This window comes from Lactuca virosa, chromosome 7 (genome assembly GCF_052849685.1).
Source record: "Lactuca virosa cultivar CGN04683 chromosome 7, Lactuca_virosa_CGN04683_v6, whole genome shotgun sequence".
NCBI lineage: Eukaryota > Viridiplantae > Streptophyta > Magnoliopsida > Asterales > Asteraceae > Lactuca > Lactuca virosa.
Window position 1 is genome coordinate 143,127,856 of NC_136432.1, and position 14,693 is coordinate 143,142,548.

Consider the following 14,693-nt stretch of genomic DNA (forward strand, 5'->3'; position numbering starts at 1 on the left):
CTAGATCTCCCGTGATCTCTTGGTTCCTTAGCCAAAGCAACCGCACTTTCGCTGTCACAGAAAATTTCCATTGGCTCTTTTATAGCTGGTACAACTCCAAGGTCTCCGATGAAGTTCTTTAGCCATATCGCCTCCTTAGCTGCTTCACTTGCTGCTATGTACTCTGATTCACAAGTAGAATCAGCTACTGTCTCCTGCTTGGAACTTTTCCAAGTAATTGCCCCTTCATTTAGGATAAAGACCCAGCCTGACTGAGAGCGGAAATTATCCCTATCAGTCTGGAAGCTAGCATCGCTATATCCTTCCACTCTCAAGTCATCACTGCCTCCGAGGGTAAGGACCCAATCCTTAGTCCTCCGCAGATACTTGAGAATGTTCTTTACCGCTGTCCAGTGTGCCTTGCCAGGGTTCCCTTGATATCTACTGACCATGCTCAAAGCAAAGGCCACATCAGGGCGAGTACAAGTCATAGCATACATGATCGAGCCCACAGCGGAAGCATATGGTATATGACTCATCTCAGCTATCTCAGCCTCTGTACTCGGACTCTGAGTCTTACTTAGCTTGGCATTACTCTGGATTGGTAATTCTCCTTTCTTGGAATCTTGCATACTGAACCTCTTCAGTACCTTATCCACATAAGTACTTTGACTAAGTCCAATTAGTCTCTTACTCTTATCTCTCAATATCCTTATCCCTAGATATAGGCAGCTTCCCCAAGGTCCTTCATAGCGAAACACTTCCCAAGCCAGGACTTAACTTCCTGCAAGGTTGGGACGTCGTTTCCTATGAGAAGTATGTCATCCACATACAACACCAAGAAGCTAACTATGCTCCCACTAGCCCTGACATACACACAAGACTCATCCTCACTCCTAGAAAAGCCAAACTCTTTGACTTTCTCATCAAAGCAAAGATTCCATCTACGAGATGCTTGTTTCAATCCATAAATGGATTTATCAAGCTTACACACTCTATTAGGGTATCTGGTATCGACAAAACCCTCTGGTTGAGCCATGTAAACATCCTCAACCAACTTTCCATTAAGGAAAGCGGTTTTGAAATCCATTTGCCATATTTCATAATCATGAAATGCAGCTATGGCTAACAATACTCTAATAGACTTAATCTTAGCTACTGGTGAGAAGGTCTCATCATAGTCAACTCCCGGAGTTTGAGTAAAGCCCTTCGCAACCAGTCGCGCTTTATAAGTGTGTATCTTCCCATCCATGTCGGTCTTCTTCTTGAAGATCCATTTGCACCCAACTGTCTTACGACCTGGTACATTGTCAACCAAGTTCCAAACTTGATTGTCATACATGGACTGAATCTCGCTGTCCATAGCCTCCTTCCATTTAGCAGACTCAGGGCCTGTCATGGCTTCCCTGTAATTATTAGGTTCATCCAAATCTATTAGTGTACTATCACTAATAAATGTATCACCTTCAGTGGTGATGTGATAACCATAATAAAAATCAGGTGTGTTCCTCACCCTAGTGGAACGTCTTGGAGGTACAGACTCATCTATCGGATCAACAGGAGTTTCCTCCTCAGGTTGGTCGATAGCATTTGAGGTTCCTTCACCGCTTGACTCTTGAAGCTCTTCAAGGTCAATTTGCCTCCCACTGTCCCCTTGGCTTATGAATTCTCTCTCACGAAAGACTCCTCTTCTTGCTACAAAAACCACATTATCACTGGGTCTGTAGAAGAGGTAACCAAAGGATCTCTGTGGGTAGCCGATGAAAATACACCTCTCACTTCGAGGTTCAAGCTTATCATGAGTCTCACGCCTCACGAAAGCTTCACAACCCCAAATCTTGATGTGGTCCAAATTGGGAACTTTCCCAGTCCACATCTCGTGAGGTGTTTTGGCAACCTTTTTAGTAGGGACTAGATTAAGGATATGGGCGGCAGTCTCTAAGGCATACCCCCAAAAAGAGATTGGTAACGAAGCTCGACTCATCATGGAACGAACCATATCCAACAAGGTTCGATTGCGCCTCTCAGCTACACCATTCAACTGTGGTGTTCTGGGAGGTGTCAATTGTGAGACAATCCCACATTCCTTAAGATAGTCAAGGAACTCAATGCTAAGATACTCTCCTCCTCGATCGGATCGGAGCATCTTGATGTTCCTGCCCAATTGATTCTCCACTTCCTTCTTAAACTCTTTGAACTTTTCAAAGGTTTCTGACTTATGCTTGATTAAGTAAATATATCCATATCTACTGTAATCATCAGTGAAAGTCACATAATAGCGATTAGCATCCCTTGTAGCAACTCTGAAGGGCCCACACACATCCGTGTGTACAAGGTCCAACAAACCTTTACCCCTATCACAAGTACCTGTGAAGGGTGACTTTGTCATTTTTCCAAGTAAACAAGACTCGCAACTATCATTTGACTTGAGGTCAAATGATTCCAAGACTCCAGCCTTTTGGAGTTGGCCTATGTGCTTCTTGTTAACATGTCCAAGACGACAATGCCACAAGGATGCTTTATCCAAGCTATCTGAAGAATCAATATACAACACATTATTTCCTAGATTGTCTACAACATTCACGGCTTCATATACACCATCACAAGGTAATGCTTTAAAGTAAAATACATCATTGTAATAAACATTAATAGCACCATTTTTATTATCAAATGAAAATGTAAAACCTTGTTTGTACAAGCCATGAAAGGAAATAATATTTCTCGCCATTTCGGGCGAGTAACAACACTTATTCAAATCTAACATTAACCCATTATTAAGCAATAAAGAATAAACTCCTATCTTGGTAACAGGTGATGCTTTCCTGTTGCCCATGACTAAGTTTATCTTCCCGTGCTCCACTTGCTCACTTCTTCTTAGTGCCTGCAAATCAGTACAGATGTGAATACCACAACCTGTATCAAGCACCCAAGAATTAGCATTAGATGAGTTGTTAGACAATATTGTGTAAATACCTGCATGGGTGGGTTTAACCTTCCCATCCTTTAGATCTTGCAGATATTTGGGGCAGCTTCGCTTGAAGTGTCCCTTATCCTGGCAATAGAAGCATTGTGCTTCCTTTGGGTTTGAAGAAGGAGTAATGGGACCTTTCTTTGTCCCACTTGAAGAGGAACCATCAAGAGTCTTACTCTTGGTACCCTTCGAAGGGCTTTTCCTCTTCTTACCTTTTCCCTGCCCAATAGCCAGAACAGGGGCTGTTGAAGGGGTAGAAGTAGCAACCGCTTTACCCTTAAGGCCATTCTCAGCTGTCCTTAAGAGTCCTTGAAGTTTGCTAAGTGTGACTTCCTCCTTGTTCATATGATAAGTCATACGAAACTGATCATAACTTGGAGGTAAGGAATGGAGAATGATGTCAATCGCCATTTCCTCAGGAAATCAACATTTAGCTTCAGCAACCGGTCAACGAACCTTTGCATCTTCTGCAAGTGACCGGTGATGGGTTCACCATCCTTCATCGTTGCGGTTATCATGGAGGAGATGATTTCATACCTCTCCTGACGCGCGCTCTGATGGTACCTTTCCATCAGATCCAGGTGCATCTCATAGGGGTAGAAATCTTCATAGGATTTTTGAAGTTCAGGAGTCATGGTGGCCATCATGATGCATGCTACTTTAGTAGCATCCTTTTCATGTGCAACAAACTCCGCAAACTCTTCAGGAGTAGCAGTGGCTTCACTCACAACCTTAAGCTCCCTATCGAGGACATATTCTTTGTCCTCATAGCGGGTAATCATTCTGATGTTTCTGATCCACTCATTGAAATTGGATCCATCAAAGATGACCTTACCACACAAGTTCATAAGGGAAAAAGGAGCCTGTTGTGTTTGAGCCAGAAGCATTGTTGGAAGACATCTGAAAGGAAAGAAAGACAAGTTTCATTAGATTAGCATTCCTTAATAATTCACCCAAATGAAATATTAAGGCTAGGATCCAACAAACTATTTATAGTTGGAAGAGGGATGCCGTAATCCATACTATAAAATATTTGAAGGTAGGTAAATGACGATTTACCAATTTCCACCATAAGAACGAAATATTTTATTATTAGGTTTTATTGGTTTAGAAACTCCTAGATCTTTTGAGATACATTGAACTTTTCAATGGCATGTTTGAATCTCGATTGTGCCCTCTCAAGTTTGTGACTTGGATGTCGAGGATCACAAACAAGGTGTGAATAACCATACAAATTGACTTGGTACCCTCAACAATATTACCTAATCGATGTGCCGGTTAGCCACACACGCTACACCGATCTATAATAAAGTCAAGTTACCCTTTGCCACTCTTACTAGTCCATGTTAGTGTGCCGGTTAACCACACACGCTCCACTAACGACTTGGTAAGGTACAAAGTGTAATTTTATGGGCTAGCACCAATTTCACATTTTCCTAAAGTAACTAAGATTGGGAATTTATAATGTATAGTTACTTTATAATTCATTATACTTTTAACAAGTATTTAAAGTCGTATCCTACCCGTTCGGCTAACGACCCTCCACCGATCAAGGAAGCAGTGGGTGAGAGTGGTCACCCATTAAGTCACCATTTTATAGGCAACAACCTTATACCCCCCTTATAGACCGGCTTCGTGAATGAGGCCTACTAACGGTAAGAATGACATATTCTTATACATATCTATATAATAAAATTATAATAATAGTATAAGTGTTGATTTTTAAACTTTTTAAAAATCTAAGGTTTAATTTGGAATTAAAGTATTAAAGTGTAAGACTTTTCAAATTCCAAAACTTGAGGGCAAGATTTGAAACTATTCCAAGTCTCTTCAATTTGTAACTTATGAGTTTTAATGGTTCATAAAATGAAGACTCTTCATTTTATGAAACCTCTTTAGTTCTTTAATCACAATTAAAGGAAGTGACTTTTGGTTATCCATAACTTGAGGACAAGTTATGGACACCATCATAGCCATTAAGATCATGAATTAAACACACATGATGGTTACACATAATTCCTATGATCTTCTAAAAACTCATAAGAACACAAATTCATGTCAAGCAATTTCAAGAAATCATATAAACATATACAATACTTGAAAATTGATAAAAGTCATGTAAAATGGGTTAACATAATCATTATCATTTTGAAAAACAGATTTTACAAGTCCAAAACAGATTGGGATAATGATCTTAATCCATTTCCAGCAACAAAACTCGAAAAAACTGCCCAGCACGCTCCTACTCGCCGAGTGCATTATTCTACTCGGCGAGTAGAATGAATTTGTTCATGGACTCGGCGAGTCCTCCCCATGGACTCGGCGAGTTCAGTCGTCAGAGTGCAGAATTTTCGATTTTTAAGCAGTTTTGCATCAAGTATACAGAAAACAAACCTGGCTCTGATACCACTGATGGGTTTTGAGCATTCTAACACTTCCTAAGTGTACATGCAACCCTAATAACCTTGAATCTATGTTTTCACTATATACATGCAAATTTCTTTTTCAAGGTTATTTCCTAACTAGCATGGCATGGGGATTACATAAAACATAAAACTAGTAGAAATACATACCTTGTTGTTGCTTGGATTCCTTCAAGACTTTGTGAGCCTATCACCCCAAATGTTGTGCCTCAAATGCTTCACACAACACCACAAGACTTAGAATAACTTGAGAGAATACTTCTAGCACTCAAAAGTGGTTATGCCCTCTCTAGTAACACTATGTCCACTAGGTACTCATTTTGCTAGCCATAGGGTTCCTTTTATAGTGTTGTCACAATTAGGGTTTACACATGAATGCCCTTAATTGTCATGACTCTTGATTTCCCATGACCCATGGATTTGTAACTCCCATGGACTATCCATGGAGCTCCATATGGTTACATCCATAACCCATAAACCATGGATCATTAATCCACCATAAAAGAATTGATGATTGTCATAATCAACCCTATATATTTAATTAGTCTCACTTTGATCACCAAATTAATACTAGATTAATACTTGATCAATACTAATTAAATAATATTATTATTAATATATTAGAACTTATAATATATTAATAATGATAAGTGCCTTATTCTCTCATTTAGTCTATCCAAGTATTGCAATGCCATGCAACCCAAATGGACCATGCCGGTTCGGGTCAAGTACATACCAAATAAAGTTATGGACTTAGACACTATATCCAACAGCAACATCCTCCTCATTTCTTCCCTTTGTTCAGCTAACATAGCCAGAATCATGGCTTGTACTCCAGCCATGGTGATTGGTTCAGGTGCAGCTTCTACTATAACAGGTATTTGCTCAATCACTGGGGGCTGTTGATTCCTATTTCCATTTGCGTTCCCAACTCCACTTCGGGTTCTTGCCATTTCGATCTATACACCAATTCAGACGTTCGGTGTGTAATCACGAGAATTAAGAAAGGAAAGATTTTATTTACGATCAACGTGTAAATCTCCCTATTACCCCGAAAAGTTACATGCCAGTTCTAATACCGTAATTAAACGTTTAGAAGTCTGAACACGTAAAGTTTCCAGATCCAGTCGGCAACAGACCATAGATCCGATCAAGCGATAACATAAAGCATCACAAATCATTTAGCACATAAAAGCATGTTAGGCATTTTCCATACATTAGCTAGTGCTTGTGTCTATTCAGGTGTATTACCTAAAATTTATTAGACACACTCCTCACAATCATCACTTAGCATTCTAAGTTTAAGTCTAGAAATAAATCCATATTCCTAGTTCACTTAAACTAATGCTCTGATACCAACTGTGACATCCCCATTTTCACGGCCAGAAAAGACCGATTTTGTTTATGCTTTATAAAAATCAGAGTACATCTTTTAATAAAAATGTTGCGGAATTTGTTCCCAGTAAAACATGATAAATACGTTATCAAAGCATTTCCGTAGAAAAATATTTTTATTCATTTTAAAACATTTGGGATGTCATCGTCAATACAGAAACATAAGCATAAACAGAACTTACATTCATTATCACTAGTGATTATATATCTCCTTAATCTCTCAGTGTAATGTAACTTCATATCGACACCTGTGATATAAATAAACTGAGTGGGTCAGTTTGGGAAACCTGGTGAGTACATAGGGTTTTCAACCCACAATAAAATAATCATTATGTTTAATCATCAAACAGTTAACCCAATTACCCATCCCCATTATCTTCTTTACTCTTAAGGTTTTACCCTAAGAATCAGTTATTTCTCATTCATTCATTCCTAAGGATCATCCTAAGGAATCGGCACGAAGTCCATCGTTGCCACGGTTTACACAACGGGCACTAAGTCTTCATAGTCGCCAGGGATTAGGCATCAAGTATGCATGATTTCCAAGGTTTAGGCATCAATTCTGCATGATCACCAAGGTTTAGGCATCAAGTCTGCATGATCACCAAGGTTTAGGCACCAAGTCTGCATGGTCACCAAGGTTTAGAGTACACCGGGTGAACACATCGTTCACAATACCTATAGGTTGCGAGCCTGCTAGTGTTCCACTGGACTGTCTAGAATGGTCTGTGGTTGTCATCCATACTCTGCTGAATGACGGGGCCATCATTTGGGAAAGGATTCTCACATCGTCCACCTCTCACCCTCACTTTGTGGTCTATAACACCTCTCAACTCATCATCCAACTCATATTCCATCTATTACATCTACCCATGTTTTACCCCAACATTATCGTAGATAAAAAAAATACATATGCAGTTTAAATCATTTAAAACATGTATAAAATCGTTCATCCAGCATAGACAGCAAGTACTCAGATAATATGCACACATAGCACGTAATTTTATAAAATACTTCATATCTATGTGTAAGATGAAAGTAACTATGCACTCACTTGTTAAAGTGACGACTCGAAATTCGAGCAGCGCTTCGCTTCTTAACAATATGATTTCCTTCGACAAAACCTAGTATTATTACCACTAGATTTTAGTCTAATATTTATTGCGACTAATTATTAGTCTAGATTCGTCATTAACTCAAAGTCTACTTCATGATCTATCAAGTAAGGATCAGCCAGGCAGGACAGTTGGGAGGCAGGACCATTTCGGCATTTAGCTTTTCTGAAATCCAACAACCAAACCCAACGTGACCATTCTAGACACCTCTCTCATAAGTAGTTCAATCAGTATAACGACTTTGAATCACTGATAAATCTTATTTATAGGTTCATAATAACGATATTATATTTAAATATAAGCTATATTTAAAGTACGGTAAGCGTATCTCACTTACAACGGGTTTTTATTAAAAACCGGGCTTCGCTGGAGCAGCGTTCCCGAGCCTAAAGGCTCTTCTTCTCGTAGTTTTCGGGCACTTCGGGGCTTCCTCCTCGTGCTAGGGAGGTTCCCTAGGCTTTTCAGGGGGTTTCGGGGCTAGAGAGAGGTTCTAGAGAGAGGGGGAAGTGATGGGAGGTGTGAGGAATGAAGAGGGCTTCACCTCTTACTTATAGGAGGCTGGAGGGTCACTCACATCGTGAGTTTTATGATGCTCACGTCGTGAGCCAGCTGGAGGCACCCAGGCACAGCCTGGTGCTGACACGTGGCATCGCACACACTGTGGAAATCAACCGATTTTCAAAAATTCATAACTTTCGCATACGAGCTCCATTTTCAACGTTCTTTATATCCACACGTAGGTAAAAATAAGTTCTACAACTTTCATTTTGACTCCGTCGACTAATTCCCGACCGATCTTAAATTTAACAATAGGAGGAGATTATAGTGTTAAATGACTGCGAAAAATTCGTAATTCCTTCATACGGACTCCGTTTTCGTCTGTCTTTTTACCGTTGAGTTCATATTAATGAGATCTTCAATTCTTATTTAGGTCGCGTTGGCCAAAAACTGCTCGAACTAAAATTCGAGTTTCGGGTCGTGCACTACTAAGTCGAAACTTCGAAAAATCATAACTTCCTCATACGAAGTCAGATTTGGGCGTTCTTTATATGTACGGAACCCTTGTAACATATACTACAACTTGGTTAAGATTACTCCTTCTAAATAATCTTCCATCAAAAATCCTTTTGGATGCTTATTGTCTCTAAATTGACTAGCTCGGATCTGCGGACGTTACATTTTTGCACCTCGAATCAAATGTCCATTAGTTTTGTTTCTCATTTGGACACAAATGCCATTGAATTGCATTTTGTAAACCTGGACAAAAATGGCCAAAGGTTCCATTTTGAAAATCTGGACAAAAATGCCCTTGAGTTAGAATGCACATAACTCACTTATATGAATTCAGAATTACTTGATTTTTTTTCCAGCATATACTTTGGTGTTTGTACTTCATTTTGCACTATAAAAACACATATTTTGATTAGATATTTAATCAAATACAGCCCCCGGAAGACAGCATATCAATGCAGTGTATTTTCTGTTTCATCACTTGTTTTTTTTTTTACAATTTGTCCCGCTTTTTAAAATGAGAATAACTCACTCATACGAAGTCGGAATTACTTGATTTTTTTTCCAGCATGTAATTTAGTGTTTGTACTTCATTTTGGACTATACAAACACATATTTTGGTTATATATTAAATCAAATACAACCCCCCCCCCCCCCCCCCCGAAGACAGCATATCAATGCTGTGTATTTTTTGTTTCAAGACTTGTTTTTTTTTTTTTTTTTTTTACTTTTAAAGTGCATTGTTATTCTTGGTTTTATTTTTAAAGTGCACTGTTATTATTGATTCCATTTTTATGGATCATGTAAAACTCTAACCGTATGCATCATAGGAAACTTAAGAAAATTACACACTAAAAGTACACAATATTAGACAACCCCCATAACATAATAAAATGACCAAAATGTCATTTCCTCATCTTGTAGAAGCATCTTTTGAACCTAAAACAAATAAAATCTAATTATTCCTAAAATGGCCAATATGCCCTTTATTTTGAAACTAAGAAATCCAGTCAGTTCTTTCAAAATCATTAATCATAAAATAACTGAAACTGAAAATCACTCTTTTTTCATAAAAGTTGTTTTATACTAAATCCACCAACTCCTCGATCTTTCTTGTTCAAACTGGAACATTAAGATCAAACAAGTAGTTCGGCCCATCATTACAGAAAATTAATCCATGATCACAACTTGAATTTGTTTGATCTTCTTATACGTTCTTCGTTCTTTCACGTGCCTATAAAAACTCAGTTATTATAAAGTATATTAAACAAATAAAAAACAATCAAAATAGATAAAATATTACATTTTTCTTGCTTTTCTTCTTCATAACCTGTTCTACTCTAGATTCCTTTCTCTTGGTTGGTGGATGACCTTTACTACGTACTTGCAATGGTGGTAGCAATTTTGTAGCTGATTCTGAAACACGAACATCTTGAACTATCAAATTTGCGTTACTACTACAACCCCACATTGAATCATTATTCAACTTTTCGTTTGCCATATTTATACAACTTAGCAAGTATTCATACTTTTCATGAGAATTAGCAATATGTGCAACCTCGTAAAAAGTGGAACACAAGTTGTCAAATTGTTTAGCATTTTCACCACTCATCAAATCTTCATAACAATTTATCACTAAGTAGTGTCCATGCTTCACATCTTTCCTCCACCGAGACAAAATATACTGTGGATAAATTTCTTTAACATCCTTCTCAATCAATATCTTCACCATATGCCTACAAATAATTCCTCGAAACTCAAACAAATGACACGAACATTGTAAATCACAAGCACTCTCATCATAACTAACGGTATAAACAACTTTTTTTTAAATCTCCATGTTTCCCTTCCACAATATCTGTGACATGAAATACATATTGAGCACCATCCACTTTGACCAATGAAGAATTACATAGCAACATACCTCGTAGTCCATCTTGAAACAACTTAAATATTGCATTTGTGTACGCCTCGTGAAACTATCTTTCAAAATAAAACCCAGTTACTAATTTATATGAAGAATTAAGAGACTCAAAATCAGCCTTAGTTTCTTTCTCAATCTTGCTTTTCAGCGCGTTGTTATATTGCTCAACAAATTGGCGTAAGGAGTTTTTAGAATTAACATACGCTTCAAAAAAAGCATTCATGCTTTCATTTCTTTGTGTAGTAGACATCCCTGCCCAAAAGTTTACTTTTACATATACCGGCACCCAACGCCTTCGATCATTAAATAAAGAATGTAACCACTCATTTTTTTCAATCCTGTATTTTTCAACTAGCTTGCACCACCCATCTTCAAACTCTTGAGTGTCCATAGACTCATACACAAGGGTTTTTAGAGTCTTCTTTATTACTTTATATTGAGCCAACCTACTTAATTTTTCAGGAATCTTTTTCACAATATGCCAAAGACAAAGTCGATGATGTGATTCGGGGAATACCTGTGCCACAGCTCCTTGCATTGATCGACATTGATATGTTATTATTGCTTTTGGTGCCCGTCCATTCATGCATTCTAACCATGACTTGAATAACCACACATATGTTTCTATATCCTCTCGTGAAAGCAAACCACATCCAAATAAGATAGATTGCCCATGGTGATTAACTCCAACAAACGGTGCAAACGACATATTATATTTGTTTGTCAAATATGTGTTATCGAATGAAATAACATCTCTGAATGACTCGTAAGCTGCCCTAGACCTTGCATCTGCCCAAAATACATTTTGCATACGACCTTCATCATCCATGTCAATCACGTAGAAAAATTTTGAACTCCTTTTTTGCATACGGACAAAATAATTACGAAGTGCCTCAACATACCCAACCCCAAGTCTTAGTTGTCTTACTTTTGTGATGTAAGATCTACAATTTGTCTCGCCAAACGGCAAATTGTCATACCCTCCTGCTTCAACAACTAACGAATGAAAACTTTTGTTTAACGGAATTCCAACATAATCATTCAATTCAAGTCTTCTCTTAGCATATGTATCCATTTTCTTATGTGATCTTTGGAAACGAGATTTTCTGGGACTTAAAGCATGGTTATGTTCAAGAAAAACACGGGAGATAGTGCATCTCACATCACCATATGCAATTACGCAAATTTTTGCTTTACAATTTGTTTTAGAAGACTTTTGATATGGTTTGTTTGTCTTAGGCACATATACACCTCCTCTCGCACATCCAAGTGAGTAGTATGTTGTAGCAATACAATCTTTTGTTCTTGTACTAGTTTTCCGTACACCAAATCCAATCTGGAATGCATATGTTTTAAAGTAATCAGAAAGTTCTTTTTCTGAATCAAACATCATTCCAACTTTAGGAATGTTTTGATCTTGAGAATTGAGATTTGTATGCCCTTCAACTGAATTTGCATCCTCCATACAGATCAAAGACTTTATCAACAATAAAACAATGATTTTATTAACAATAAACAAACAAATAATACCAATGGGAATGAAAGAAAATTTTACCTGATCGAAGTTGTTGTCCTCTAATCGTTGTTACTGTTTTCACAGTTTAGAATCAGACATTTGCGGTTGCACACTGATGACCGGTGTTAGGGCTGGCTGATGGGATAGCAATGGCCGTTGTGCAAACTATGTCGACAAGATGAAGAAAGTTTGGAGTGTAATAGTGATACGCAAGAGATTGTTAAAATCCTGTGTTAGGGTTGACAAGATGTTCTTTTTTTTCCTTTTTTTTTAAAATTACCTCATTAAGGGTACTTTAGGGATATCTTAATAGATTAGATGAGGCGGAAAAAACATGACAAATGGCTTGATTTTAGTGGATAGGAATAATGGTAGGAGACAATTTAATTTATCTCTCTCTCTCTCTCTGTACATATATATATATATATATATATATATATATATATATATATATATATATATATATATATATATATATATATATATATATATATATATATATATATATATATATATATATATATATATGGGATAGTTTAAATGAAAACACTAAATAATGTGAGAACGTGAGAACACTTCTCAGCCAATCATTTTATTTAATATATATTTATTAATTAATATTTTAATTATTATTAGAATATACAATTAATTGTGTAAGGATAAAACTACAAAAATAAAATAAGATTAACAAGGAAAGTGGTGGTTACAGAGGACTTTTAGGGATAATAGTTAATTTATTAATTTCATATATGTTTCCTATTTTAAAGGATTTTTAATGGATATTTATTTTATTCTAAAAAGTAAAAATATAACGATATTTCAAAATGTATTAAGAGTGCAAATTCATATGCTTAATTGATGAGATTCTTAAATATGTTTTACTTATTCTATAAAGAATATATTTTATGTAATAAAAAACTATGAACACTACGTATTCATCTTAGAATATAAAAAATATTATATTATTTGCAACGATTATTTTAAAAATCCAATATCAATAAACAAATAAACAAATTTCAATAAAATTTCATTAGCAATACAACTTTATCAAATATAATTTGAACTAAAAATTCAATGTTTTCTTGAATCATGTTTGCAAATTTGACATAATTCATATTAGAATTTCATTTTGTTTTTTGGTTCGACAATCTAGTAGTTATTCATAATGGAATATTCAATATAAAAGTTATTCAGAAATGAATATAAGCATGTATCAATGTGAATTCCATTTAGAATATATAGAAAATAGGCACAGATAATATTAAAGATGGAAGATTAAAAATATCATAAATAAAAACAAATTAATATGCATTTAAGAATATACTTTCTTTCATGATAACTAATATCCATAAAAGAATTATATATAATTTTAATATATGGCTACTAATAAACTAATATTACGTAAGAATTAGAAAGAAAAGTACGTAGATTCACACATGTGTTATCACTTTTAAAATTAATATTTAACATTCAAACACAATCTCTTATTGATAATTACTGCAATTAAACATAATTTCAAATCAATTTTCCCCAAAATACTTGTTTTTTTGTTAAATTTGCTGCACATAAACATAACTTCCTATTAATCTGCCTAATTAGCCATAACAAAATATGTTATTCTCAGCAAATCTACTACACAGAAGCATAATTTCCTACCATCGTTTGGATGTCATACTATTGAGCTTGTACATAAAGTTCACTAATTTAGCACTTACCCGCCAACTGTTCGATGAAATTCCTATGAGAACTTGTACGTAAAGTTCACTAATTTAGCATTAGCCCACCAATTGAAAGTGACATATGATGATGCAGAAAGCTTATTTCTATAGTTAACTCTGACGATTTGATATATATATATATATATATATATATATATATATATATATATATATATATATATATATATATATATATATATATATATATATATATATATATATATATATATATATATATATATATATATATATATATATATATATATATATATATCATGTACAAATAACCTCATTTAGTTTTATAAGTAGCATTACTTTTTTGTCATATACATGGAACAGAGGAAAGTGAATCTGTTTCAACATATTTCTTTTGCTTGCTTGATTGTCCTATTGATTTTGCTTCAATAAGAAACATAAACCATCTTTATCAGTAAGTTGATGAAATTGTTGGTTTTAACTTTTAAAGAAATCAATAACTTATTTGTTTTAACAAAATCATACTTTTATGTGGTCTTTTAATGAAGTTTATGGAGTATGTTTCAATAAGTTTCAATGGTAGGGGTGAAGCTCTTAAATGGGTCTGATGAAAATTGGTTTGATCCTTTGATTGGGAGGAAAGTGTGGACATAATGTCCTAAAGA

The 14,693-nt window shown here is 35.7% G+C and overlaps 1 protein-coding gene across 1 annotated transcript; it reads right to left on the reverse strand.

Annotated features, from left to right (window-relative positions):
- Window positions 1-10,873: 10,873 nt before the first annotated feature.
- LOC145127202 (protein FAR1-RELATED SEQUENCE 5-like) lies at window positions 10,874-12,283 on the reverse strand. Its single transcript, XM_079062433.1, has one exon. It carries the CDS (start codon window positions 12,281-12,283, stop codon window positions 10,874-10,876), a length of 1,410 nt encoding a protein of 469 aa, XP_078918559.1.
- Window positions 12,284-14,693: the final 2,410 nt, after the last annotated feature.

Coding starts and splice junctions, on each gene's coding strand:
- LOC145127202 (XM_079062433.1), bottom strand. CDS start 12,283: ATGGAGGATGCAAATTCAGTTGAAGGGCATACAAATCTCAATTCTCAA.